The 27,800-nt window shown below is 52.2% G+C and overlaps 2 protein-coding genes and 1 long non-coding RNA gene across 5 annotated transcripts in view; all 3 read right to left on the bottom strand.

Annotated features, from left to right (window-relative positions):
• MOB2 (MOB kinase activator 2) overlaps positions 1-8,031 on the bottom strand; it is a 111,662-nt gene extending 103,631 nt beyond the window's left edge. Inside the window, exon 1 of the mRNA XM_027458880.3 lies at positions 7,797-8,031. Within this exon, the coding sequence (XP_027314681.1) occupies positions 7,797-7,813 (17 nt within the window). The 5' untranslated portion in view covers positions 7,814-8,031. The remainder of the gene's footprint in view (positions 1-7,796) is intronic.
• A 3,907-nt stretch (positions 8,032-11,938) lies between these two features.
• On the bottom strand, positions 11,939-19,169 carry LOC119717234 (uncharacterized). Its single transcript, XR_005266444.2, has 3 exons — positions 19,024-19,169; positions 17,508-17,791; positions 11,939-16,170 (listed from the first exon to the last, which is right to left on the bottom strand). It is a non-coding gene; the product is annotated as an uncharacterized lncRNA (long non-coding RNA).
• Positions 19,170-21,406: 2,237 nt separating this feature from the next.
• Positions 21,407-27,800, bottom strand: part of DUSP8 (dual specificity phosphatase 8) — a 40,067-nt gene continuing 33,673 nt past the window's right edge. For all 3 annotated transcript variants that reach the window (XM_038179910.2, XM_038179911.2, XM_038179912.2), the window contains one exon: positions 21,407-27,473. In XM_038179910.2, the coding sequence (XP_038035838.2) occupies positions 26,378-27,473 (1,096 nt within the window). In that variant the 3' untranslated portion in view covers positions 21,407-26,377. The remainder of the gene's footprint in view (positions 27,474-27,800) is intronic.

Consider the following 27,800-nt stretch of genomic DNA (forward strand, 5'->3'; position numbering starts at 1 on the left):
TCATTATAAAGTTTCCTACGTTGAAGGAGACAGGTGAAATTTCATTTTTATTGCAGAGTAAGATTGGTGGAAAAACCACAAAGGCAGGCATTTCGCAACTGAACCCAGTAAGCAGATTTTGCAGCCTCATCCCTGTTTTTAGAAGGCAGAACATGGGTTAAAAGCGATGCACGAGATTCCTTCAACAGCATTCCACGAGCAGAGACCCGCATTAAAGCTCTTTAATAGGTCAGCAGTGACTGCAGAATATGTAGATCTGACAAGACCGAGTTCAAACTTGCATACACAGCTATCTAAAAACTGCAGCCCCTTATTATTACTCTTTCAAGTATGCTTGCTGCGGGCCCACATCCAGTAGATGTAACAGATGGAAGCTGCCAGCGAAATATGGCAAAGCTACATGGGCCTGTGTGCGAGAACCAGGCTTCCTGAAACTGCCTTGAAGCAGACTGCTGGATTCAGCCCGGCACCCAAACTTCCACTACCTTCGCCCCATGGGAGAGCCAGCGCCCTTCAAATTGGGGTTCTTCCACCTGAGGAGTAGATAATAAATGCTAAGTTATAAATAACTATCCAGTTCACTGTCTTTATAATTTAGCCATAAAGTGAATGTGCCAAAGTAGGACTGCCACTCCGATGGAGCTCTGTGCCTGCTCCAAGGCACCAGCCTAGGCAGAGCATCTCATTTTCACATGTTCTGCAGTTCCTCCATACAGTTCAAGCAGAAGGATACATCAGAAAATCACTACTTATTTAGAGTAATTACCACTAATAATCACATTGCTTCATGATTACATTCCATTAATTTAAAGCCTTGCTGCCACCAAAAGTGTCCCTCGTCTTCCCAAAGGTTTGTGCTCCCACCAGCTCCCTAGTGCCATTAACGTTACTCACATGGCTACACAAACAGGCTACAGGAACTCATTTAGCTGAAAACTAACCTGGAGAGGAAAAAAACAAAACACAGATTAGTTTTCAGCTAAACGAGCATCTTACCCTACCAGCCTTCATGAATAATGATGCCAGCATAAAATCAGTGAAAGTATCATGCAGATATATTCAAGGAAGAACTACTGCTACCCTTTGTGAACACTCAACTCTTTTTCCAAGGAAATCAATTGTTCATTTTACTTCAGGAACCTTGAGACTGATTTATTCTTCTTCCCCCTAAATAAAACCCTTGCTGGAAAAAGGATGCTCACAAAATCAAACCAGGATTTATGTGCATTGTACTAACCAAAGGCAAGTAACTGCTTAAGTGATGCAAGCTCTGTGGTTTGCTAAAGTAACACAGGTTCCAAAATGCAGGATTTCTTTGGCATTTTCTCCAACAAATGCAAGATTTCAATAATCAATTATGCTAGGACACTTCCACAATTAGGGCTCTGCAGCATAAAACAAATACCAAAAGATAACCATGGCAGGAAAGCAACGCTCTTGGTAATACACCAGTGCCCTTTCAGAACCAGAGACCCATAATGGTGCAACAGATGTGAGCGGTTTTAATGGCTCTTGGCCAGTACTGATGCCTCTTCCACAACTGCAGAATACAAATCTCCAGGGATATCAAACAAACAGCACCTTTCCACTGCTATACATACACTGTATGAATCTGACAGGTTAATATTTAACGGAGGAACTCTTTTACCTGTGGACTATGTTATGCTGGTTGTTGTGACAGGTAACTACTGGCTTAGCAGACGTATGGCTCACGGCTGATAAGAGGGCATGAAATAATATTGAAGTCTCGTTGGCAAACAGCGAGTTGAGCAGGAGCTGCTCACAGACAGACCTGACTTATCTAGGGAAAACAACCTGGAATCCCACAGGTAACGAGGTTACACCTATAAATAGGAGTAAATAAGGAACATGTGAACATTTCCTGCCCAATGGGACTGGATGTGTCTGTTTTACTGGTTCCGAACTACTTTCAGCTCTTTCAAAGCAGGGAAAACAGCCCACAAAGCCAGGAATTTGCAGGGCATGCAAAGCAGGGGAAACACCTGTCGTGAGGTCAGTGGAACAGGAGAATGGCTTTACAGGGTGCAGCTGGGCTAGGTGGGAGGTTGCAGCAGTTCCTAGGGGAAAAGACTGCCTTATAAAGGCAGGAGACTTTCGTACTGGAGAGGACCGAAGCGGGAAGCATTCCTCGTGGTTGCAGCAGCTGAAGAACTTCCAGCATTCTTCCTTTTTATAGCAACATTTGCTATAATTAGGAAGTTTCAAGCAGTACCTAAAATGAAAGTGATCAGCTACCTTCATGTATGAAGGTCTGCCAGGCACAGACAGCAGCACTCTTCTTGCTTCCAGCATTGCTAGCTGGCAGCTAAGCAAACAGCCTAAGAATTCCTCACTGCTCCCACTACAAGATTCATTCCTTACAATTAATACATCCCGTTCAAAACCAACAAAGATTTAGCCTAACAGCTGTAAATTAGCATATGGGATTTTTTTTTTTTCTGTCTCAGAACTACAACACTAGTGTGTATTTTCTCCTCTAGTCCTCAGCTGTTTCAGCTCGGTGCTAGGACATCTCTGCATAACAATATCACTCATATTTCACCAGCATGTGTTTTGAACTGGACAGCATCCTAATGCCTTATGAGGAAGTTTCTTAAAGACCCTGCCATAAAAGCAGTATGGAAGACAGCAAAACAGCAGTGTTGGTGTTGTCTTCTATCCTTCAAAATCGTTGTTGGGATAATGCTACAATACCTGTATCCAAAAAAAGAGTGGAAAATCTGCTAGTTTTATTTTAGGGACCTGACAATTACACCTAAATGAAATAAATGCAATGACACGGGCCTTCTGTAAGAGAAGAATCTGCCAGTGTGCAGACCTATGGAAGTTCTCCTGTGTTGTTAGAAATCTTTAGCACAGCACATACTCTAAAAGATTCGATTTGCATAGCTACGGTGCAGTCTCTGCACAACACACTTCCCAATTACCTGTCCTGGTGAGGCGAAGACTATACTAGGTAGCACATCTGCGGTGTTTGCAATGGATTGACTGACGTGACAACATAAATTTGCAAGTGTCAAGGCTGTTACCATATTGGATTAGACATTTTTCAGTAAACAGCTGCATCCATTCACTGGACAGAGCACCTGAGCAGCGTGGAGATGCCTGTGCTGTCTTCAGGCACAAATATCCCCACCAGGAGTTTGCTTCTATCTTCTTCCATCTTCATTTTTCTGATCTTCCTAGGCCATTGCGTTTCTTACTGTGCTCAAAGCTGAAGATATGGGAGCAGTTTGGCCGGGACATGAGAAAAAGATAGCCCTCAATCATTTTTAAGCCCTCCTTTCCAAGTCACCAGGACAACATATGGAGGAAGAGATAACTGAGCAGTGAATGGTACAACAGTATGGGTAGCTGACAGCATGGGTAGCAAGGGCTACAGCTTAAAAACCAAAGACGGCAAACCCCCATTGCAGACAGCCCCTTCCCTTCGACTCCACTCCCCACTAAGTAAGGGAGAAGGAGCTGTGGGTCTTTGTCAAGTCACCCTAAAGCACAGAAAGGCAGAGAGATAATGCACTGAAATAAAGTTAGCATGCTCACACAATTTATTTTCTTAGTATCTTAAATCTCCTTCCCTCAGAGCTAGACACCCTCCTGTCCAAAACAAGTTTTATTGTTAAAATAGTTGTTATACAATAGAAGTTCAGCTATTTTTAAACAAGCTGCTAGGTGCTGCAGCTACCTCAGAAAGTCCTGAGTACCACAGTGAAACCAAGCCACGCAGATGAGGGTGGCATTTACTGGTACCAGAACCACCTGTGAAAGCGCTGGACACTGCAGCCCGTGAGTACAAGGCATCTAACTCCAATCCCGGAATAACACAGTCCTCTGATGCAGATGCATTGATGATATACCAACAACAAAAAATAACCTTCACTGAAGAGTTGGGAGGCAACATTTTGCTTCCTGAGGACACACAGGTTTCCTTGTGCTCAGAGGCGTTCAGGCAAGGATTGAGAAGGAATGCTGTCAGCTTTTTGAAACAGAAGCTGGCTTCCAAAGCAAAAAATGCAAGGTTGTTCTCCCCTCTACGTTTCCTTCACCAACAGTCCCTTTCCATAGGGCTAGTCTAAATGCTGAAGGCTCTTCCAGTAGCCTAAACTGGAAGAGAACTTCTTCTGCAGTATAAGATGCATCTATTGAAGTCTTTTGCCATCACAACTACATCGACCTCTTACAGTCCGCATGGTTGCAGTTATAGTACAGATATAGCCCCAAAACGTCTCGTGTTTAACAGGCAATTGTTAGTAAAATACTTTGTCTCTCTCCCTTTCTATAGAAGTTCACAAAAAAAAGGCTGCAGTATACAATCCTTTGATTAGGAAAAGCATGTTACAGCGTCAGACATCTCAGTTGAAGATTAACTGAGGCCACATCAGGTTTATTACTACCACTAATATACTTCTCCTTTGTAATTGTTAATTTTAAAGCCATATTATGAGATTTCAGTTTCATAACTGAAGGAACAATGCCTGTCTTTGTTGCTCCAGTGAACTCCAAGAGCAGATCAATGCTATTTGCAACACAGAGTTTGGAATCTCAAAGCCTAAGGCAGACCTGTCAGATGCTGCTGCACAAAACAACTAAGCAACAGTGATTTCCAGGCTAAATTGCATTAGAAAAATATTTCTAATATTTTTATATTAGTAGAAAAACAGTAGAAAAAAAGTAGAAAAAACAAAAGTGAAAAAAAAACAAAAAGGGAATCTTTTTATTTTTCAATTGAGAATGCACTGAAAAGACCGTGGGCTTTCCTCAGTAGCAGTATTAAGGCCATGCTCAGGAGAAGGGTAAAAGACACGAACTACAGAGAAGACTTGAGGTTTATTTTGATGCTAAGCTGAGGACATCCTGTGACTTGCCAACGGCTCGGTTTGTTCAGCTTCCTTCCCTACAACTTGACTGGATTTTGAAGCACTTGGCCGAGCAGAAGACAGCACTCAGAGAAGTTTTGCTGTGTGACCACGTAAGCCTATAGCTGTTTGTTAATCCCCAAGAAATTCACCATTGTTCCTAAGCTCCAGCTTCTGTTTTTGTGTATTAAGCACTCGGAGGCGATCAGAGACACTTGGGCTGCTGCCCTTAGTGGTATGATTAGGACTTACCCTTCCCCCTCCCCAGGAGGGCACAAGCGAAGGGGAGGACCAGCAAGGACTAAAGCAGATCGCACTCTAAATCTTCTATAGGATAAATGCGACAGGAGCTTGAAGAGTAGAGATCTAGAACAGAAGCAACTGTTACTGTCGCCTAATTTAACGCACTTGCACTTGGAGGTTAACCTCTCAGTGATACGAAGTTAAAATACAGAGGGTGTTTCTCATATTGAATGCTAGGAAAGCCCAGCTGATAACATGAGGCATTCAAGGAGGGTTCCTGTGAGCAAGCACCCCTGAAGCTGTAATCACAAAGCAGCACGTTACCAGAGCAGCGCAAAACAATACAGATCAAGGCACTTTGTTAGTGACAAAACTCATCCAGGAAAGAGTGACAAGTCCAAGGAGCAGACCAATGCAATTTGCTCTCCGGAGGAGCAGCAAGAAATGGCCACAGGCTGAGAGGTTCCTGGGAGCAACCTGTTTTCCTGCCGTCCCTGCAGGTTTTTCTGCAGCCCTTCCCTTCCCACAAAGGGGCTGGGAAGCGCTGAAGTTTTCGCTGAAGGAAGGCTGAGCAAGCAACACGACCCAAGCTTCAGCTGGGACAGAGGAATGCCCTCGGTTTTCCTCCACGAACAACAAAAGGATGTTTGCATTTAGACACACGTGCTACCAGCAGCACTAATTCGGGCAGGGTAAGAAAAGGTCTGTCAGGCCTCCCTCCCCTCTCCCCTTCAAAATATCGAGGCTTCGCCTTCCTGCCGTGTCCCTCCCCAAAAAATCCCCACAAACACGTCTCAGATTTAAAGGAGAAAACCTCAAGCACTGCACTTGCTTTGCTCAGGCAAGAAACATACCAGGAAATAGCTGAGAACAAGCGTGTAACGTACAAGTGACTCAGGATCCATTCCCATTACAATGGGGAAAACAGGCGAGCCTTTTTCCACACGTGGATGGATCCACCCACTCCGGGTAAAAAAACAACAGCATGAATGCCAATTTTTTCACAGCAGCTTCAAGAAGCTCACAGTATTTCTCAGAAGGAAACAGATCTTTTATTGACAGTGTGGCTCATCTCAGGTTTGATTCTTTTCTGCTTACCAATGTCATTGACACCGAGCACACAGACGAGGTGGTTTGAGCCACCCAACGTCTTGCACCAGCGCCGCATCCAGCTTCTCCGTAACTGCAGCGGACCTTTAGCACCTCAGCTTTTACTTTTACAAAGTAAATGAAACAGACCACCTGTGCTGTGTGGTAGTTATCAAAAATATAAGACAAGCTGGTTGTTTACACGTGTGTTTTCACTAAGACCATGTAAAAAACATCACAGGGCAGAGGGCCATGACACCAGCACTCTGAGCCTCTCACACGCTGCATTTCTGCCATCAACACCTGTCCTGCTGACACCGAGCACTCACCCCGTTAAACTGGGGGAACGCACTTCCAGTGAAGCCTCGAGAGCCGGCCACATCTCGCTGGGAGGTAATTAGCAAGTGCCGTACTTTCACTGGTGTTCAGCTGCAGGCAAGAGGCAACACACACCATCCTCCTAACACACCAGGCCTAGCGACTGTGACAAAACAGGTTTTTACCTCATATTGCAGGCACATCATACAACCTAGGCGATAAAGATCACTTTTGGGCACAGGATCAAACTGCCATGAAGAACGAAGGGCAGCGAAATCCTAGTTTTGCTGAAGCATAAACTTGCTGCTCACGCGATTTCGAAGCGGAATTATTCACAGTTCACCCGAGCACAGGTCACCAGCACTGCTCATGGAAGCAGCAACCAAGTTTATCCTCCCTCACACACCAACTGCACATCAGGTCACCCATCAGCTGCACCACCCTCTCCCGGACTGAGGCTTTCAATCCCAAAACCGGCAGCAGAGTGCTTTCTACCTCCTGTCTCTAAGCAATTAGCACCATTAATCCCAGGCCATCCGAGCCCCCTGGCGTGGCTCTGAGTTGGCTTTAATCTCTGCTGAGGTCTCCTCTTCCTCCCCACAGAAAGCCACTTAAATCTTGGCAAGCCTCAAGCCTGAAAACATCCTCACGCTGCGGCAGCCGCCGAACCGGGAGGAAGCGGGGAGACCCGCGACGTCTGGCCTTCCTGCTCCCCAAAAAAAGGGATGGAAAGTCACTTTTTCAGCCAGCAACCGCTCGAGACGAGGCGAGGTCTCCTCCACACCTCCTCCTCCCCTCCAGCTCTGCGGGGCTACCCCGGAGAAGCTCCAGGAGGCAGCCCCGGCCGGCACCGCTGCCCGCAGCCCGTTAGGCAGCCGCCCTGCTAGGTGCAGGGTGAGGGTGGCCCCAAAGGGGGACCCCAAATGGGGGAGCCCCAAAAGGGGGTCCCAAAAGGGGGGAGCACCAAAGGAGGGTGCCCCAAAAGAGGGTCCCATATGGAGGGGGGTGCCCCAAAGGGGGCTGTCCCCCAAGGGGTCCCAAATGCAGGGAGCCCCAGAAGGGGGGTCCCCAAAGGGGTTCCCAAATGGGGTGCCCCCAAAAAGCGGTCCCAAGTAGTGGGTGTCCCAAAAGCGGGCTTCCCCAAAGAGGGTCCCAAAAGGGGGTGCCCAAAGGGAGTGCCCCCCCCAAAAAAAAACCACCCATAGGGGTGCACCCCAAAAAGGAGGGGGCGCCCCCGCCGCCCTGGCGCCTCGCCCCCGCGCCACTCACCCCATGAGCCAGTCCATGGCTGGGTCCCGCCGCCCCGGGAGGCTCCCCTGGGCCGCCTCCTCCCTCTCAGCGCCGGCTCATGAGGTCCCCGCGGGGCCTGGCGGCGGCTCGGTGCCGCTGGGGGCCGCCCCGCTGCTGGCTGCCGGCTCCCGGCCGCGCTGCGGCTCCGTCCCCGTCCCGCGGCGGCCGCGTCCCCTCCGCGCCGCCACTCGCGCACCGGGGCGGCCGGAAGTAAACACACGGCGCTGGCACCGCCCCGCAGCCGCCAACCCGGAAGCGGCCCCCTCCTCCATTTGTTGCCCCCGGGGGCACGCTGGGAAATGTAGTCCCGCCCCCCTCCCCCTCCCTCCAAGCCATGTGCCTCCTCTGGGGGAGATCGCGCAATTTGGGCGCCTGTCCCCAAAAATCTGCGCTGTGGGTGGTTGATAGATGCATCCTAGGGCTCCCTGTGAGCTCCTTTTTGCCTGAGGTCGCCAGGTTTCTGAGGGAAGCACCACCTTTTGCAGGCTGCTTGAGGAGCAGCAGCAGTGAAATACGCTGTGGGATCCCTTTTCACAGCGCACAAGTGTTTTATTTTGCTACTCTCCTATAATAAAACTTCACGCTGAGAATTATTTGGGTATCCACTAATGTAATATAAAAAAAAATGGAAGACCAGAACTTAAAAATGCACATTGTGTGTGTTCAAGCTGAATCACAGAATCACAGAATCACAGAATTTCTAGGTTGGAAGAGACCTCAAGATCATCGAGTCCAACCTCTGACCTAACACTAACAAGTCCTCCACTAAACCATATCACTAAGCTCTACACTTTTTAACCCTTTATCCTTTTATCTACCCTTGCACATACAGAACGTACCAGAGAGCAGGAAAGAGGTCTGACCCTAGCAAAACCCCACATATTTCATGGAATTTTGGGGACAAAGATTTTTTACAATGTTTAAAACACCAGATCAAACCATCTGCAGAAAATAATTATCCTTTATGCGGACACTTGATCCAGTCATTATCTGCAAACATTAGAGAACAGATGTCCCTCATTTGAATTATGTTTTCTTGTTGCCCTTTGTTAGGAGCACTTTTGGCAGGGCATTTAAGGATGAGCTCTATCCAATTTTACTGTGGGGTGCATTGTACCCAGAGTAGGGTGTTCAGTCATATGACACACGTTTTAAAGCAGAGATGACTTCTAATACAATGAGTTTGTCATGTCACATTAGCTGTTTTCCTCCTGATTGTATCAAGGAAAACATACAGCAACTGGCACTGGGAGAATTACTGGTGCAAAAGCAACTCAGGAAGCTGACAGCTATTTTATTAATATTTTGTAACACACTTTGCAGTGTCACAAGGCATTTATGTATGTCTCTCTTCAGATGATTATTTTATAATTTCTTTTCAATCATCAAGTTGATACTGCAGACGATATAGCTACTGCTTTTTGCTTTCTCTCCTCAGCCATTGGAAACCTTAGAAATCCCTCTGGCAGAGCCACTATTTCACATTCTTCCCTGCTGAAACATCTCTCCATCAGCATCTCTGAAGAGCAGCGGATATGTCTATCCAATAGCAGTCTCCAGTGGTTGTCCTGTAATTCTCCTTCTGTTTCTAAACCCTCTGAAAAATGCATTGCAGCCATTATTTGTTTGACAATAGCAAGCCTAGCAAGCTGTAGGGCTCTTTTGTGCCAGACCCTATGCACATTTTAGCAAAAGGGTGGTCCTTTTCAGGGCAACAAGCTTGCAAGAGTCTGCATGACTTGAATATAAGATGCTTTACAAGAGACGATGCTTGACATACAGATGTGGTAGGGAGGGAAGTTACCGGACAGCATGGACATAGGGCTATCCCGGTCTACCAGAGAGCTCTTTCAGGTCCCATAACCCCTGAAGAGAGGTACTGCAGTCCCCAGGCTGGCTCAGGGTGGCTGAGAGCTGCCTTGGAATAGCCACCCTGAAGGTTTCCTTCCTCATTTTTCCCTCATGCAGTTCTCATGACCAGATTTGTACAAAACAGGACATCTGATAGCAGCGCAGACAAAGTCTGTCGTATATAGCCCATATTCATACTGGCTTTCCAGTTGGCTTCTTTGCCCAGCCGGTAATAAAGCGGTGCTGAAAGGGACAAGTGGCTATGAGGAAGTAATCAAGGCACCAGGCTCTCTGCAACTGTCTTTACTGCCTGGGATTTTGTTGACATTGCCTCCTGCAGCAGGAACAGCGCAAGGCGCAGGTGGGCAAACATCGACTTAGGCTGTGGAGCGCTAAGGAGTGGAAGTGACCTTTGCTCCCTGGCATATTGCATCAGAAACACCTGTCCCTCCTCCACATCCCACTGTTTGGTGTGGGGCCGAGGGGCCTCAGAGCTGATACCTCGACAGGAGTAACAGAGCAAAGAGGTCAAATGGTTTCAGGAGCTTTGCACAGTCCCTTTTCTATCCCTAAGTGTGGCTGTGGTTATGGTTAAGGAGCAGGAGAAAGCATTGCTGTATGAGTTTTCTCTTCTTGATTTGAGGCAACATCATTCCCAGGGAGCTTAGCAGGCTGGAAATCTGCCGCTCAGATCCAGACCTTCAGCTGCAGAAGGAACTACACATTCAGTGACAGACCGATGGACTTGGGATCAAAATGGTGTGTTTGTGAAGTTCTGAATGCGGCACTGGCTCTTTAAGTCAAAAACATCCACATATTCCTTCCCTGGGACAAAACGTCTTTGTCCCTGTGCATGAAACATGTTATGGTTCAAATTCCTGCAGAGCCACTAGAAAAAGCAAAGTGCATGAGTCTGACAGCGTGGGCCTGCCTGCAATGTGATCGTTAATCATGCTGGATATTAATAACAGCATCTCTTCTTGGTTGGAACATTTGATTTTTTCATAAATAAACACTGTGAGTGGTTATAAATATTGATTGCTGCCAATAATAGTAAGACGTTTTAGATATTGTCTTGCAACTAGGCTATCAACCATGCTGAGGACCAGACTGAAAAAAAAAAAAAAAAAAAAAAAAAAGGTATATTGAACCCAACTAGCTAGGAAATACAGCTTATGTTTAGATGCCTAAGAGAGGGCTGAAGCTTTGGGGAGGCGTGCTGAAAATCTGTGCTTGGGTGTCTGCATTTCCAGAGATGCCGAACAGAGTAAATCTCCAGATAAAAATGTTCTCAATCTCCCTGTCACAGGAGAACAGAAACATTGGATGTTTCCTCTTTTACAGAACAACTTATGAGTGGATGTTAAAGCACGAGACTAGTGGTGACTGAGGATTTTTTTTTTTTCCCTCCCTCCACTGAGTATTATTGAGCAACACCTTCCTCATGCCTCAGTTTCCCCATCTGGAAAATGAAAGCAATACTTCCCTCTACATCAAACGTCTTGTGAGAGATGATGGGAAATGCTCTGAAACCTTCATTGCTTAGGAGTGCTCAGAATTAAGCAGATATCTGTTCTTCCAACTGAGGGATAATGGTTGTTTGTGAGAAAACAAAATGATGTTAAAGCGAATGGTAGCTAAAAGTTTGAGTTACAGCTACGAAGCTTTGGTACATCCCGATGACCACCATGAAGCTGCTCTGGACCACGGTTTGGGGAGAGCTCCGTAAGCCTGATAAGCACAGGTTTCCACTTGACCCTGTGCTGGTGCTACCATTGTGGGCAAACCGTGCCTAAAGCCACGCTCTCATTTAGCCCGACCAGCACTAACCAAATTGAATATTCACTCAGAAAGGAGCAGCAGGACTGGCACATCAGATCCCATACATCTTGCTGTAGGCGATGCTGCTTTTCCTCACTGATAAGCTCTTCCCCAAGTGTATCCTATCGCCCTGCCTGTCTCAGGGCAGAGAAAGGGGCAGGAGGAGGGGAGCAGGGGATCCGTTTTCACACTGGGAGGGGAATATCCACTTGTGGGCTGCCTGCAAGGACAAGGTGGTGCACAGAAGTGGAAGGCAGGGATCACCCATCCCCACTGGTTGTGCAGGAAGATGGAGATGGTGCCAGAAATTGCATTATTTGCCTAATGCTGCATCTCTCTCCCACATGGCAAAATTCCCCCTAGGCCTCTACCTCATAAAAACCAACCAATCAAACAAACAAAAATCCATGAACACAACAAAACAAACCCAGCAGGCAACAGAGGAATGGGCAGAAGGATTTATTTCAGTCTGTTATTTGGATGCTTTTAAGCAAGCAGCCTTAGCTATTATTTATAGAGGCACAGGACAACTTTCTGGCTCCTTGAAGGAGCACGGTGCGAGGGCTGGTGCTGTGTCCCCCCCCCCCCCAGCTGCACCTGCTTGTTCCACAGGGCAGGATTTATCTCTGCAGAACCCCCAAATTTTCAAGCTGTGGGGACAGCAAAGCTCCTGTGCCAGGACCTGGCCTTCGTTCCTGGTGGTCTGGGAGTCAGGACGGGGGCTCAGCATCCTGCCAGTGCCATCCAGCCCGGTGCAGGACTGGTGCCCGCGGTACAAACGAGGCCTCCCATGCCCACATGGAAGGATTCCCAGCCCCCAGCGATTACAAAGGGTGCCTGGCAGAACAGGAGTCTGTTTGTCTGCCTTGCTCTGCACAAACAGTTGCTTCTGTAAATACGTCTCACATGAGCAATTAGCCCCGACAGTGACGAGGTCCCATCTCTGCCGAGTGCTTCGGGGAAGCTGCTCTTTTGCTGGCACTGAAGACGAGCTCAAACAGCCAACTGTCCCCAGCCTGCCACCCTCCTGGGGAGACCACAGGTCTGCAAAATGTCCCCTTTCTGCCCCAGAGCTCGGTGTCTCAGTGTGACGTGTGTGATGTGACCGCTCTCAAAGCAGCCCCCAGGTGATGATAAGGCAGCGCCGAGCGTGGGGCTGCTCAGGGAAGGGGCACACATGGCTCTTCAGCTCCTGTGACACCCTGGGGGCAGGGAGAAGTTATTTTAAGGCCACAGGAAAGATTATGCTGTGAAATTGAAGCTGGCTCCCACCGTGCTTGGAAAGCACCCAGCCCGGCTCAGCAGCCATGCTTATCACTGACTAAATGCAATTGTAATGATTTCTCCTCGCCCTCCTCCCCAGCCTTCCTCATCTCGCTGGCATTTTTTCTCCTCTCTCATCTCACACAATTAAAACCCAAAGCCAACCCAGGAAAAGCAGTAATCAGTTATTATCTCTGCATATTTGCAATACCAGGTAAAGACCTCAGCTGGACGGCAGTGCCAGGCTCTGGCCATTGCAAACCACAGCCTGCCTCTAAGAGAATTATTAATTCAAAACCCTGGGACATGCCGGCCCCATGTCTGGAGGGGAGACATCAGATGTGATGAGAGCACTGCGAGCAGCGTGCCCTGATGCACAACCCTCCTCTCCTTGTATTGTATGCTGTGCTAAAAACAAAAAGGGAAGAAGCAGGGGGAGGTGGCCAGGAGCTCACCCCAAACAGGAGCTCTCTAGGACTGCCTGAGCATGTCCCGCATCCCACATCACTGCGAAACGGAGCTTTTGCTAACGCTGCTGCTCTTTCATTTCTGCTCGGCTTGATCTCAATTCCTCTTTTCTAAATCTTTCCAGTAGTAAACACACCTTGTTTTGGGGAAACTGAGGCCAAAATGCTCCTAAACTGGTATCACTTGCTCCTATCCTGGTATCACTAGAGTCCAGCTACAAGAATACACCCTGTCTTGCAAGACTGGTGCAAAACCCACTAAAAACAGTGACATGGGTGCTTGCTAACATCGTTGGCAACAGCAGAAAAAACACATTTGCTTTACTATGCTAGAAAAATCTCTTCGCTTGGTCTTTTTTTTGGAAGTGGGTGAGATGGAGCGAGAAGCCAACATGGTCCCTGGTGCAAACCCGCGCTCCTCGGGGCTTGGCTTCCACAGAAGACTCAATGGCACCATCTGATGGCCGTCAGAGCAGCAGGAGCCCTTCCTGCAGCCACGGGAGGAAGATTTCTGCCAGGGTCGCTCACGGTTTCTAGCTGGGGGCAGATAGGCCTGACAGAGGGAAGTTCAGGCTTTGGGTTTGGGGTTTGGAAGGTGGCTGTGTGAGGCCCTCTTGATGTGGGAGGTTTTGTCCTGGGCCAAGATCAGTAGGGATTCATTTGGTAAGTCACTTTTCATTGATTTTTCTATGTATAGGAAGTGTTGATTTCTCCAGCAAATGCAGTACACGAAGGTCAGGCTTATTTCATGCCTACTTTGTAGTATCAGCAGTGGAAGGTGACCTGTCCTCTTCCTCCTTTGACTCAGAGCTGTGAGGGCAATAAGTGCCAGGAGTCAGCTAAATTCTGGCCCACGCACACAAAAATGTGCTAATGTGCTTGAAATGCAGGCGGGTAGGATGAGGGCAAGACCTCTTTGTCCAGGGCAAGTTCCTCAGATGTAAGGGGATCCAGTGGTGCCATGAGAGAACCGCCACCTAGAGCAGACACCACGGGTTGTTACTGGAGGGCTATCGCTCGTATGTGTGAGATCAGCTGAAATAAGTCCTTGGAGTATATCTTCATGGGGTACAGAAGTCCACCTGTTGGTCCTTCTAGGAGATCAAGCATCTACTCCTGCATCCCATCTGCAAACCAGAGCCGCGGGAGCAATTTTAAAAGGAAAAACTCTGTTTTTGAGCATGGAGATTTCCTCTGCCCACTCCTCAGGCTGTTGTCTACAAGTCCACCCCAAAAATTAGAGACTTCCCCATGCGAGCCCAAACCTGCCTCCAGGGAGAAACCACAGCTGTGATTCAAGGACCAGTGTGAAAGTGGCTGGTGCTAGGTACAAGGTTTTCTCCTTCATGGACAGTCACCCCTTCCCAGGAGGTTTTCTCCCTCTCCATCTCCCTTCCTGTGATGCAAGCATCACAGCTCTCCTGCTCAGGGCACTGTGGGTTTCTTTGGCTGCCTGCTTCTTATTGTGGTTGTTGTCAAAGGCAAATCTGCTTCCTGGGTGGAGCTGATGGACGCAAGGGAGGGCTTGATCTCAGTCTGCTTCTGGCAGCCGGCAGAGCACTAATGTTTGCAAGGCTCATTAGTCATTTATGAAGCATACCCAGGCACCTGAAAGTCTTCCTGGGAATGCGGGGGGAGTGAGGCAGCCCATTTGGTAAGGGGCTGGGCTGCAAACTGTTTGTGTCATAGCAAGGCAAGGAGCCCTGGTTCCTGGCTGTAGCTCTACCAGCCTCTTTTGACCGCCTTGCGGTTCCTAATGGTGGCACCTGGCTGCATGTGCAAAGTGGACCTGAACAGGTGGGAGAAGCAGCCTTTGGGGTGCGGAGTGGGGTTATTTGCTCTGGCATGGTGCTGGCAGTGTTCACAAAACTCCTGTCTGCAAGGCAAAAGTCCCCGCAAACAGGCTGAGCCCCTGTCTGCCCTCCAAGGGAGAGTGCCCGGGTAGGACGAGAAGTAGCAGCATCCCCTGCCCTGCTGCCTCTCCCTCACCACAGTGGGATTTCCTTCTAGAGGCAGCAGGATGCTGCTGAGCTGATCATTGCCATAAGCGAGTGCTGCCTGGCAGATGAGCCAGCTTATCTGTGAGTGCCGCTGGCTGAGTTTGCACAGGGGCACTGCTGTCACCTGCTTCCTGGCTGGCACAAGTCACACCAGCACCTCTGCAAGCTTGGTAGAGGGAGGACAGAAAAGAGACCTCGGGCACATTGCCTTCACAAAGTCCATGCTGTCGATGACCAGAGACCACACGGGGCTGGGTCCCGTGCAGGGCACCAGGGGTCCTCCACCCGTAACCCCCTGGGAAGGGGGAGATTGCACCTTCTTTTGAGTTTGTGAAATGCCCACTGTGCCTTTTCCCAGCACACGGACAGCCAAAGCACAGAGGCCAGGCTTAGCCCCCGTCCCTCTCACCATGGTCCTGGCCCCCAGCTCCAAGCTCCCCCTGGAAGCGCGTTCCTGGAGGCCGCGAAGGAGAGGCAGAGTGGGGAGAGGCAAAGAGCTTTCCTGAAACTGCAGCCCTGGGGGGGACGTGTAAGAGGCAGGGATCGATACTGTGCTTCCGAGAGCCTCCAGACTCCTGGTTCAGCGATAATAGAGGGGTGAGCTCATTGCTAAGAGCCTCGGTGGGTGCAAGAGCCAAGGGCAGGCAGTCCGGACGGGAGGAAGGCTTGGTGCTGTCTCTGCATCTGTCAGCAGCTCTGCCTGGCGCAGCCCTGGGAGGTGGCAAGGCAGAGTGCAGGGCCAGGAGGATCCTTTTTCATCACTTCTCAGCACACGGAGCAATTTTCTAGTGAGGAGGGGGATCAAGGTTTGGTCTTTGGCCAGGTGCTGCCAGATGCGCAGCTGAGCGGCCGTCAGGGGTGGAGCAGGTGAAAGTACAGAGGTTATGCGAGCCAGATGACTCCTTGCAGTTCCCTGGGTTATCTTGCTGGCTGCCTTCTTTTCAGTCCACTCTGATATAAAATCATAAAATCAGTTAGGTTGGAATAGACCTTTGAGATCACCAAGTCCAACCATCAGGCTGACCTGATGAGTTCCAGGACTAAACCATGTCCCTTAGGGCCACATTCACACCTCTTAAATACCTCTGTCTCTTAAATAGCTCTTAAAACACCCCATTAAATAACCAAAAGGAGGAGATTTCCCATGCCTGAAGAGGTTATTCTGTTACCTAAGAGATCTCAGTGCTGATTCCTGGCTGCCTGGCTTTGGAGGGGTGCAAGGCACTGGGGGAGCAGCTTTTCCCTCCTCTCACAGCACCCAGGGCTGAACCCACTGTTCCCCAGGGTCACACCACAGCAAAAGGCAGTGCTTTGACTTGGTGATGTACTTGAAGCTGAAGCCATGCCTTGAAGCCAGGTCTGTGGGTGCTGAAGGCTGCAGCATTATGGCTCACACCATAAATGATGGGGCTGAGCCTGGGAGGACTGCTGAGCTCCTGGTGCTTGGATCTGGAAGGCAACAGGGCCCCTCCACTCCGTGGGGACAACGAAGGGGCCAGGATGGGACGCCCGCACAGTGAGGCACTGAGCATTGCTCCTGGAGGGCCTGAAATGAGGCTGAACTTCCTTTCCCATAACCTGCTGTTGCAGACAAAATTTTGGTGGTTTAACGAGCCCTGAGAGCTGTCAGGAGCTGCCACTAGAGGCTGCTCGCAGGCTGGTCCCTGGCAGGGCTGCGGGGCTCTGCAAGGTGAGGACGCAGCTCTTGGCACGGCTGGGACCCTGCTCAGAGCCCAGCTTTGAGGCAGGTGCCGGGGAAAGCTGTCCTGGAGGGCCCTGGGGTCCTGCTTCCCTCTGTCCCATGTCCCCAGCTGCTGGGCTTGGTGCTGTAGAGCTGGGGAAACGGGCACAAGCCCCCAGCTCTCCTGTGCAGGGCTTTGTGTGGTGGCTAGCTCATTTTGGATGGATGGATGGATGGATGGATGGATGGATGGATGGATGGATGGATGGATGGATGGATGGATGGATGGATGGATGGATGGATGGATGGAGAAGCTCCTCCCATATTAGCCATGCATAATCAGGCCCTTAGCATCTGTGTAGAGGGCAGGGCGGTGAGGAGAGGCACCCCATCCTAAATCCAGCCAGACTGCTTGCACAGGCCCACCTGGCAGAGGGATGCTGGGGACCACAAACTCCACCCAACAGGGCTGTATGGAGCCATAGAGCTGTAGCTGGGGCAGATCTTAGCACTTCTCTCCCGCCTGTGGATTAAAGCAACCTCTTTCTTCACCACCCTGTGCCAACACCTCCCTGCCATCAGCACGTGGGGGCCACAAAGTCCTCACCTGGTCTGGTTCACCCCTTTATCGCCTGGCCTGTGGTGCACCTTCCTGTGCTGCTGCCTGTTCCCGTGCGGGTGGATCTGTTTGCATGAGATGGGTGTGCACGAGTGTGCATGCCGGTGCCTGTTTTCTCAGTGAGGTAATCCTCCAAAGCGGAGTGACCCGGGGAGATAATGTCAGCCCATTACGCACGCCGAGGAGCCAGTGGGTGCAGCAGGTCCTGCCCCGACGGTGGGAGGGGGGAAGAGCGATGCCATGAAGTAAGAGGGTAGGGAGAGGGCTAGAGCCTGGAAGAGAGAGAAAAAAAAAAAGGGGAGACCAGGGGCTGAGACAGAGGCAGGAGAATAAAACGATGGCCATCACGTCATGACAGGCGCACGCCAGCCGGGCAGGATGCAGCTCTGTTCCCAGCACAGCTGGCTGTGACTCAGAGAGCGCCTCGGGGGAGCAAACCAGATGGGGAAGATGGTGTCTTTTTTGGTTCTGGTCACTGGAGCCACTTTTTGAAGTGGAGGAGGCCTGTTGTAATTCGCCAAGGTGTTCTGCAGACACCACAGGATCCCCTGGGCAGTGAGGTGGAGAGGAGGGAGGGTTGCAATTAGCAGGGGCTGTGGCAGGATGGGAACATCCAAGGGTCTGGGTGGATTTGGGCATGGCCATCTCCACACCAGCATTCAGCATGGATGCCCTCAAATGCGATTTTTGGGAGGCATTTTCTCTTGCCCATGCAGCTTCCCCCTGGCAGGGCACTGAGCAGGAGCAAGACCATGGGGCTGTCAGTGTGGGAGCGTGATAAATGGGGGTTGCAGCATTTGGGATCGGGGCAAACATATTTAGTGGTAAATCCACGGCAGGGTAACGACCTCTCTTTGCAGAAGACAGCTCGATTAAAAAGAAATAAATAAAGCATCTTTAAAGGAGAGGCGAGCGAGAGACACAAACCCCATCCTTGGGGCGATGCAGACGGATGAGTAATGGGGCCCTTTGAGTAAGTGCCTGCCCGGCCAGCTCTGAGTCACTGAGCAAACAGCACCAGCCTGGAGCCAGCAGCAGGGCTATTCTTAGCCGCTCGCCTGTCAGGAGCTGCTGCTGAGGGAGAAGAGGCAGGTTAGGGGGTGTCAGTGGAAGGAGGAGGGGTGAAACCATTTGCTTTCCAGCTAAAAAGCACCCAGGGCCCGCCCGCTTGCTTGTTTACAACAACCCAGCCTGGTGAGAGTAAATGCGGGGATGAGGATGCTGCCACGCTCCAATGGAGTTTCTCAAGGGGAAATAAAGCACCCAGGGCTCTGATAGCTCCTCGGGCACACACATTGCCCAGAGGGACCTGCAGGTTGGCAGGGCATGGCTGAAGAAGGAGAGGAATGCCTGGTGGGCACCCATCACACTTCCCACCCCACTGCAGGTCGGGTCCCGGGGCCGGTGGGCAGCACGGCTGAGCAGTGCCACCCCCTGCTCCCCAGAGCATCCCCCTGCCACCCGCCCAACTCCCTGGTCCCAGGCTGAGCCTCCCCAAAGCGACCTTCTCAGGGCACTCTGCCATCCCCGCCGCAGCCGGGGTTGCATCAGCGGTGGAGACGCGGCGGAGGGCGCAACCCGCTGCCAGGTGCCACTGAGACCCGGGCTCGGCTGCGCTTGGGCTCCTGCTAAATAAAGGCCATCCAGTCATACTGGCTCGAGCTGCTGGCTCAGCCCAGAAGCCTGGAAAACTAAATGACATCATCTGGGTACCGCTGACAGACGGTATTTCCACTCAGACACCGAGCGCGGGGCTCTCAGCCAAACAGAAGAGCGTGGCTGGGGAGCAAAATGGAGGCATTGAAAGCATCTCCAGTTTTGGGGAGCCCCCCATTACTGCAGAGCCACTAGTGAAAGGGGCATCCCCTCCTTTCTCCCATGCCACCTGTGTCCATAACATGGCCCCTCCAAATGGTAGGGCCATCCCTCATGCTGGGGTGCCTTCTGCTTGATTTGTGGTGGGAGGCAGCTTGCATCCCTCTCCCGGTCAAGTGCTGTTCCCCAGGATGCTGTCCCAAGCCGCCTGGCTCTGCTGTCCACCTAAAAGCTGTCCCCAGGCTTGTCTTGCATTCTCTCCCTCTTTCTGCCTGTAAGGCACCCTGATAGGGTGATGCCCATCACCTGGGCGCCCACCTCCTCTCTCACCTGCAGCTTCCCAACTGAACCCAAGCCCTCTGCACCCAGCAGGGACCCCAGCAGCATCTCAGCTCTGCCAGGGTTAAAATCAGGCGGCGTGGTGCATCGTGAGCATTATCTACATCTGCTGCTGCTGAGAGCAGGGTGTCTCACCACCTCGTGCCGTGACACTGTGGAGGAGAGGAAGGAGAGCAGCCATACGAAGCATCCCTCTGGCATCCCCCAGGAGAGGACCTGCAAGGGGACCAGGACCCTTTGACAGGATGGGATTAGGGGCCAGGACTTCCCCCAGGTACTCTGCCTTCTTGTGTGGCCTCTGGCAAATAGCCTGCCGTCTTTGCTCCAGGTTTCCTATTTGCAAAAACTGGGCTGAGTGTGCTCCTCCTCTGATTTGCAGAGCAATCTGGGGCTGGTAGAGCCAATCCTCATCTGCAGGGGTGCATGGGAAAGGAAAAATCAAGCCCAATAACAATAATTACTTTTCTCCTTCCCATGGGTGTTGTAAGGATTAGCTCATGTTTAGCAAAACTTGCTCTAAGTGCTAAGCATTATTAATGTCTTGGATTGCTCCAGGAGCAAATGTGGCTTTCCAGGGAGTGACGTTTTTTTCCCCCTTTGCTGGCATGGGGCTGCAAGGGAACCATCGCAGCCCAATGTAAGTGCCATCCTTCTGCTGCTGGGGCAGTGTCTGGAGCGCAAGAGCAGTCCTCACACCTGAGGTCCTGAGTCCTCCCAGGAGGGGAAAACACCTTGTGGTTCAGCCCCAGCAAACACTCCCTAAACCCCAGCGCTATGGGAAGGGCTGGGGGGTCTGCTGCACCCTCTGCTGCCACACTGGGGACAGCCCGGCTGTGGGGACCTTTGGGACAGGGCTGGCTTTGGGTGATCCCTTCTCCCTGCGCTGACTCAGCCGTGCCCCCGCGGTGGGTGGCCGCGGCCCCGGGTGGGACGCAGAGAAGGTAGAGGCAGCGCTGGCTGGCGAGCTTTCAAAGAGGCCACAAGCTAAATAAATAGACGGCAGCCCTATTTCAGTGGCTGCTATATTTAGTGCAAGGAACATTTATTTATAGGCTTGGCAGCCATTCCGAGTCAATAAAAGCCCGAGAGCTGGAAAAAGGACGTTCCTGGGTTTCTCGTTGCAGTAATGGTTTGCGCCGTGCAAACCGCCAGGAGGGGCAGGGGGAGGAAAGTGCTCGGTGGCTGTAGCGGGGTGAGGGGAGCGGGCTCGTGGGAGGCGAGGGGATCTAGCTGGGTTGCAGCTTCAGCATCTGCTGGGGGCTGGGTATCCCCTCCGTGCTCAGTAACAATAATTGCGTGGCTTGATGAGTGCCGCAGCTTTCTGGAGCCAGCGCTGCGGGGAGCCTGCTCACGGCTTCTCCTCCCTCCAAGGTAAACTCCTGGCAGGGGACACGAGGAAATGTTCCTGAGAGCCTCTGCTGAAACGGTGCCACCAGCACGGTGGGAGCCACAGACCATTATACACCCCCCGCCTGGCCGTTCGCCTGTCTGTGGGTCCACGAATGCCCCAATTAGCTTTTATCCCCCTGCTCGCTCAGCCGTGAAGCTTATTTCTGCTTCGAATTAATCCAGCTCCAGCCATGGGGCCCTATAAATACGTGTGGGTCTGGCTGTGTGTCCAGCTCTCCACCAGGTCTGGTGGATGCAGCCAAAAATCCGTCGCCCTCCCCAAAACAGGACCCTCCAACCCCATCCCAAAAAGCCCCCCCACAAACCAAGGCCGACACCAGCTGTTAAAACACCTATTTGGGTATTTATTACAACACGCCGTTCCAAAATACAAAAAGAAAGGAAAAGAAAGAGAGGGTAGAAAAGCCCTGCTGCTAGCAGCTGCTGGAAATAAATAAAATAAAGAGGGGGCAGGGGCCGGGTGTCTCTCTGGGTCCGAGGGGGCAGGACGGAGCTGCCTTCGGTCACACTGACAGTGACGGAGGGAACATGGTGTGGCCGCTGTCCGGAGCATCTCTTCCCTGCTCAGGACCCCCGTGGCGGATGCAGACCCCATCCCCATGCTGTGGTCTTTGGGGAAGGGCCCGATCCTGCGGGGATGCTGGCGGGAGCTAAGCCTGAGGGGCACCTGCCCACTCCCTCCCCATCTGCCCCGAGCGTGGTGAGGTAGGAAGGGTGATGCCGGAGCAAGACCCCAGGGGTTCCCCATGGGATCTGGAGAGTGGGGCGAGACCTGAGCTCCGGCACGGTCTCGGAGCAGCTCCAGGAATGAGTCCAGCACGAGGCGATGGGAAGGAGCCCAGCCCATGACGAGGCGAAGTCGCGACAGACGGTGTCTGGGCTGCGTTAAGCCCCTGGGATCAGGCTGACCCTCCCGGGGCACATGGTGCAGGGCATTTCACACCGTGGTGCAGACGGGGTTCCTCTTCCCTTCCCCTCATGTCTCCTCCTGGCACAATGTTCCCCTTCCAGTCTCCCCGCAACCTCTGAGCTGTGTTAAGGATGGGGATAAAAAAAACAAAAGGACTGGTCTCTGCCTGCTTGCGGTGCCCTGGTTTATCAGTCCCAGGTGGAGGGAGGCCGCTCAAACCAGAAAAACCCAGGGCACCTCGCTGGGACGGAGCACCAGGGCTGAGCGGGGCGAGCGGGGGCTTGGCAAACCCTCTGACCCACACCCCGCTCCCCTCCAGGTGAAGCTACAGCCTCGAGGTGCAGCCAGAGAAGAAGTTGAGAGGACCACGAGCTGGAGGGAGCTGCCTCGGTGAGCTGGATGCCCCTCGAAGCTAACACTCGAACCGTTTCACCATGCAACTCCCCGGCCTCGGTGCCAGCGGGTTCCTGCCCCTTGCAGACAGGCAGCAGAGGGGGGGAGAGGAGCTGCGGGAGGGAAGGGAAGAGTTAAGAGAATGGGTCTGCCCTGGGTTCGGGTGTCCTTATGCCCTTGGGACACATCCCGCTCCAAACCCTCCGACAGGGGTCTGTCCGAGCAGCATTTGCCTCCTCTGGCTCGGGAGCAGAGAGAAGGTGTGATGGGGCCTTGCGTTTATTCACAACAGAGAAACAAGGAGCAACATACAAAGAGTAAGAAGCAAAAAAGTACAGAATCATAACCGTAATAATCATAATAATAATCATAAATACTCAAATCTATCATTCATAGATTGCAATGACAACACTGATAGCTTATTATCATTAGTATTAAGAGTGGTAGGGGGAACAGGACAGCGGGAGGGGGTTCTGTGGGGGCACAGTCTCCTAAGGGGCAGACATAACAGGGATGAAGGTCCAAAGAAACAAAGAGAAGGGCTGGGAAGGCAGCAGGGGCTGGGGACACTGCTGCCGAGGCTAGGGACGAGCCTGCTCCAACCCAAGCCTCTGGCTCGGTGTTGCCGACCTGGTCTCTGCCCTCCCTCCAGCTGTGCTCAGCCCCCAAGCTGCGGGTGGGAAAGGTCCTGCCATGGGGCTCAGGGAAGGGCACCGTGTCCCCCCTAGCCTAAAGGAAAGCTGAGGGTTGGTCTGGAGGGACCTTTCCTCTCCTCTGCCCTCACTCCTGCCACCACAAGGGCATCCATCCTCATTGGATCGGGGTGGAGACCCCGTAAAAAGGCTTGGCCACGAGATGATGAGGAAGGCCACCAGACCACACGTCCATCCTCACAGTAACTCTCTGGTTCACGGACAAAGTGGTCCACCAGGCAGAGCCTGATTTAAAAAAAACACTGAAGTTAATTGCAAGCCCCTTGGTGACCCTCATGGCTTTGGGTCAGCACTGGCACTAGACAATCAGGCAGAGCTGCCCTGTCAAGGGGTGTTTTCTGGATGCAGCCTTAAAATATTGCACATGAGAGGGCTTCTGGTGCACACACCCAGCATCAAGGGGAAGAATGAATATGAAATACGTCAAAGGAAGGCTGCAGAGGTGGGTGGTGAATGTCTCCTGGCAGCTATGATCTATCTATGAGTCTTAAAAGGTTTCTGTGTGCTCTGGTTTCAGAGGAGAGAGCAGCCCACAGAGCCTCGAGCAGAGCTGAGGAGCATCCAGGGGCACGGCAGGGTGGAGATGACAAAACGCAAACCACATATCTGCTTCTTTGCAGACATTTAGTGTCTCATCTACACCACTCTCCCCTTCCTCCTTGACTTAGTCCAGCTGCTTTTTGGCTCCTGTAGCACATCACGTCTGCTAACAGGATGAGTTATACGAGCCCCTGCTACTGCCTCCTGTCATCCTCCCACATGGCCATGCCAACCTGTTGTCGTCCTTTTCCTATTAAATCACTTGAGAAGTCCCTTACTCCCCCCTTCACCGGCCAGAGCCCACCTAACAGATTCCTGCCAACAATTTGTCTGACCTGAGCTGGTACCAACACTCGAGGACCACGGGATGGGCTCAAGAAGAGGTGTCACCACCCAGAGCAGCAGGAGGCGATGGGCAGAGAATGACTTCGTCTACCTTTTGTGGCCAGGAGGGAGAAATTTTTCAAGTTCCAATGAGAACACAGCACAAATGACGGGCAGAAAGGGTAGATTGTAAATGAGGTTGATGAGGTTGTCGTCAGGATGAGGTTGGCAGAGCAGGCAACAACGAGCAGGGTGTGAGGGGCTGAAAACTGAGCAGGCGAAGGCTGAAAAGCCCTGGCGCTAATTTTCCAGCATCATCACTCTCTCAAACCATCAGGTTAACTTGTGGCCACACGGCCAGGAGGAGGAACGCTCTTTCTACCTACTCCAAGGTTCAGGTCGGCAAGACTCAGCTGGTTTGAGGCGTTTGCTGGAGGCAATGACGGATGATGGTGTGCTCTTAAGGGACCTTGGGGTACCATGTGGGAGCACATGGGAGCTCCCCAGCATGACCTCTTTGAAAAAACAGGAAAAATAAAGCCAAGCCGAGGACAGCAAGGAGCCTCCAGGGAGGCTCACCTCGGCTGTGGACATGCACACAGAGGCAGAGGAGTTCAGGGAGCAGGCAGCTGGAGTGAGCTGCCCCTCCGCACATCATCGCAGCCCCGCGTGCCTCTGGGCTGCGTTCACCTTTAAACCTGAGATTGCTTGTTTTTGTCACGTGTAGCTGGATCTAGAGAGAGAAACGGACAACAAGAGGAGGAACGAGGGGAAGGAAGAAAAAAACTGTGCGGATCCAGAAAAGAAAAATTGCTCAAAGGATGACACAGGACACGGACACGCACGAACGGAGACCCCTGAGGTATTAGCTTTGCAAACTAGCGCGAGACAAGGGAGAAAGCAAAGACAGCCACAGGGAGAGATGTGCTTTGCAGCAGAGGCAGCTCAGTGCCTACAGCTCCAGAAAGCAGCTTCTCAGCAAGCCTGAAGTCGGGCTTTGGAGGGGCAAGGGCTTGGCTCCCCATGAGTATGGGCAGCTGGGAAGGGGGGAAGCACCCGCAAACACATTCCCCCCAAAAAAACTCAGCCCAGGAGTTTCAGGGCTGGGGACAGCAGGCAAAACACCCCCACCATGAAATCCCAACCATCAGCGACCTCCCCTCCTGATGCTGCAGCGGCATCAGATGCCTTCCTCTTCCCCACGCATCCCCAGGGATGCCCAGTGCCCTTCCCTCCATTTCGGGTGACTCCCTCCTCTTCCTCTCCTGCCAGGGAGGGCAGCCCAGGGGAGGGAAGGGGGTAGCAACTGGGATGGGGTCGATGGCTGGGATGGGGATGATGATCGGGATGGGAATGATGTCTGGGATGGGAACAATGGCCAGGGCGGGGATGAGGAGAAGTAAACAGGGACTAAGAAAAGGGGAAGAAGCGGCAGCAGCTTCCAGAAAGGGAAGTTTTCTGGCTCAGTTTGTGTTGCAAGAAGATTTTACATCTTGCTTGTTCACTTGTTCATTTCTAGAAAAAGTGCTCCGAAGAGTTTTCTGTCCCCTTTTCGCTGCACCCGGAGGGAATGGGGGAAAATCTTTGTCGTCGACATGAGCTATAGAAGGAGCCACAGGCCTCAGATATTGCTTAGAAACTCGTATTTCAGATTTAAATACCATACACAGTAAAAATAGAGCTGAAAGTACCGCCCCACATTGTCTGCAAATCATTGCCAGAATGAAACAGCTTCAATAAATTAAAAACAAAACAAAAAATTGAAATATTATTTACGTCTCAATAAAAATCGCAGTAAAACCATTTACCTTTTTTTTCTTTGTGTGTGTGTGTGTGTTTTCTTTATATTATATATAATATATATTTATATATGTATAGGGCTGCTCTAGTGCAGCATCTTTAGGATACTCAGCCAGAGAAACACGGGGGCGCATGCTTAGTGCACCGGGGTGCAGGGAGGGGGTGGCTGGGATGCCCCTTCCCCACTTTGACGGAGTGGTGCTGTGCCCCGTCCCCATGGGACCATGTCCCCCCCCAAGTCAGGAGCAGGCTCTGCTCACCCTCCTGACCCCAAATTGTAATTCCTGCCCCTTCCCTCTTGAATTTTACACCCCAAATTTGAGCACGGGGCTCTGAGGGCTGCTCTCCTGTCACCGCTCCATGTGCAAAAGCCCAGGGTGATGTACCCAAGGGCTGGGGTAGGAGAGAGGGACTAGGATGGGAACGGGGGGGACACTAAGCATTCACCATGATGTTTCCTGACTGTGGATTCATTCCTCTTTGCTTTCGTTTTGGCATGTGCGCTCCCGAAAATGCGCACACGGGTATAAATACTCCCCACCCGCCCTCCCCACGTCTCTCCCCATCTTAAATATCCCCCCCCCCCGTTGCTCTCCAAGCGCCCGCGATGGGTGTCAGGACACCTCGATGATCTCCATGCTGCCCGAAAAGCTCGACTGTTTGCCTATTTTGCCCAGCTCTTCCCGGGACCTGCCCTCGGACATGGTCTCCTCGAACTCCATCTGGCAGCTCCTCCTCTTGAACTGCTTCTCGGCGCCGGCCTCCTCGTGCCAGCTGTGCCTCCCGTCCCGCGCCTCTGCCCGCTGCTTGTCCCTCAGTCTGATCTCACAGCCCCCCGGCACCCCATTGCACCCGAACGGGGGGTACGGGCTGGTGCCGGTGAACAACGTCCCACCGCTGGTGCTACCGCCGCCACCACCGCCGCCACCGCTGGCTGAGTCCGTGCCGAAGTACCAGCCTCCTTCGGAGGACGGGGTGCTGGGGGACTCCAGGTGGACGCCCCCCCAGGAGCCGTTGGAGGATGGTGGTGGGCCAGGAAGGCTGAGCCTCGGCGGCTGCTGGAGGCTCTCCTCTGTCCCAGGGCTCTTGCGGGCTGTGCCGACGTTGAGGCTGAGCCCGTGGGCTGGCGAGCCCGCCGCGTGCCGGTGTTTGCGCCGCTGCCTCACCTTGGCCTCCAGCAGGAGGTCGGGACCGCTGGGTCGGTCGGGGCTGTCGGGCACCGGGGAGAACTGGCCATTTGGCCCCGAGGGGCTGTCCAGCTTGCAGAGCTTGGGGGCTTCCCCGGTGCTGGGGGGACCCGGGGGGTCCTGCCGCAGGCCGGGGGAGTAGGCGGATTTGATGTCCAGGGAGAAGGAGCGTTTCAGGCGGTTGGTGTCCTGGATGCGCTCCGAGGAGAGGTGCAAGCCGTTGAGTCCCTGCTGCAGCGCCGTGGGTGACAAGATCTTGGGAGGCCCACCGTGCCTCTCGGGGTCGCTGGGGGGGGGTGCGGAGGTTGTGCTTCTCGGTGCCTCCTCGACCTTCTCTGAGGTAGACGGTGCGGGGTGCCTGCCGCCCTCGGACACCTCGGCTGGGTCCTGCGGGGCCTCTCCCTCTCCCCGGTCGCCCTGGGCTTTCAGGGCCTTGAGGAGCTTCAGGCTCCTCTCGTACTCCAGGAGCTGGCCCAGGAAGTTGAAGTTGGGTGAGATCGACGGGCGGCGGTCCTTAACGAACCTGCCGAGAAGTGCAGACAACCCTGGTTGGTGTTTGGTCCTTCAGTGGGTCATCCCTACCCTCTCAGTCTCTTTGGGGCATCATCCAGGACCTTCTACCAGACCTCCCAAAGAAAGGAGTTTTGGGGAACCTTTACCCCTTGGGCCGTGGGATGCTCTAGGGTAAAGCTGGCACCGCTCAGACTCTGGGGTTTTTACTCCTCCCCACCTCATTTTACTGCTCCCAACCTTCCTCCATGCATGCACTATGTGAAGGGAAGGTTTGGTTTGGTTTCAACAGGACTCAGCCACGGCAAGACAAAACTTCAGGGAGCTCCCACCCTCTCCT

The sequence above is a fragment of the Anas platyrhynchos genome, chromosome 5, assembly GCF_047663525.1.
Source record: "Anas platyrhynchos isolate ZD024472 breed Pekin duck chromosome 5, IASCAAS_PekinDuck_T2T, whole genome shotgun sequence".
Lineage (NCBI taxonomy): Eukaryota > Metazoa > Chordata > Aves > Anseriformes > Anatidae > Anas > Anas platyrhynchos.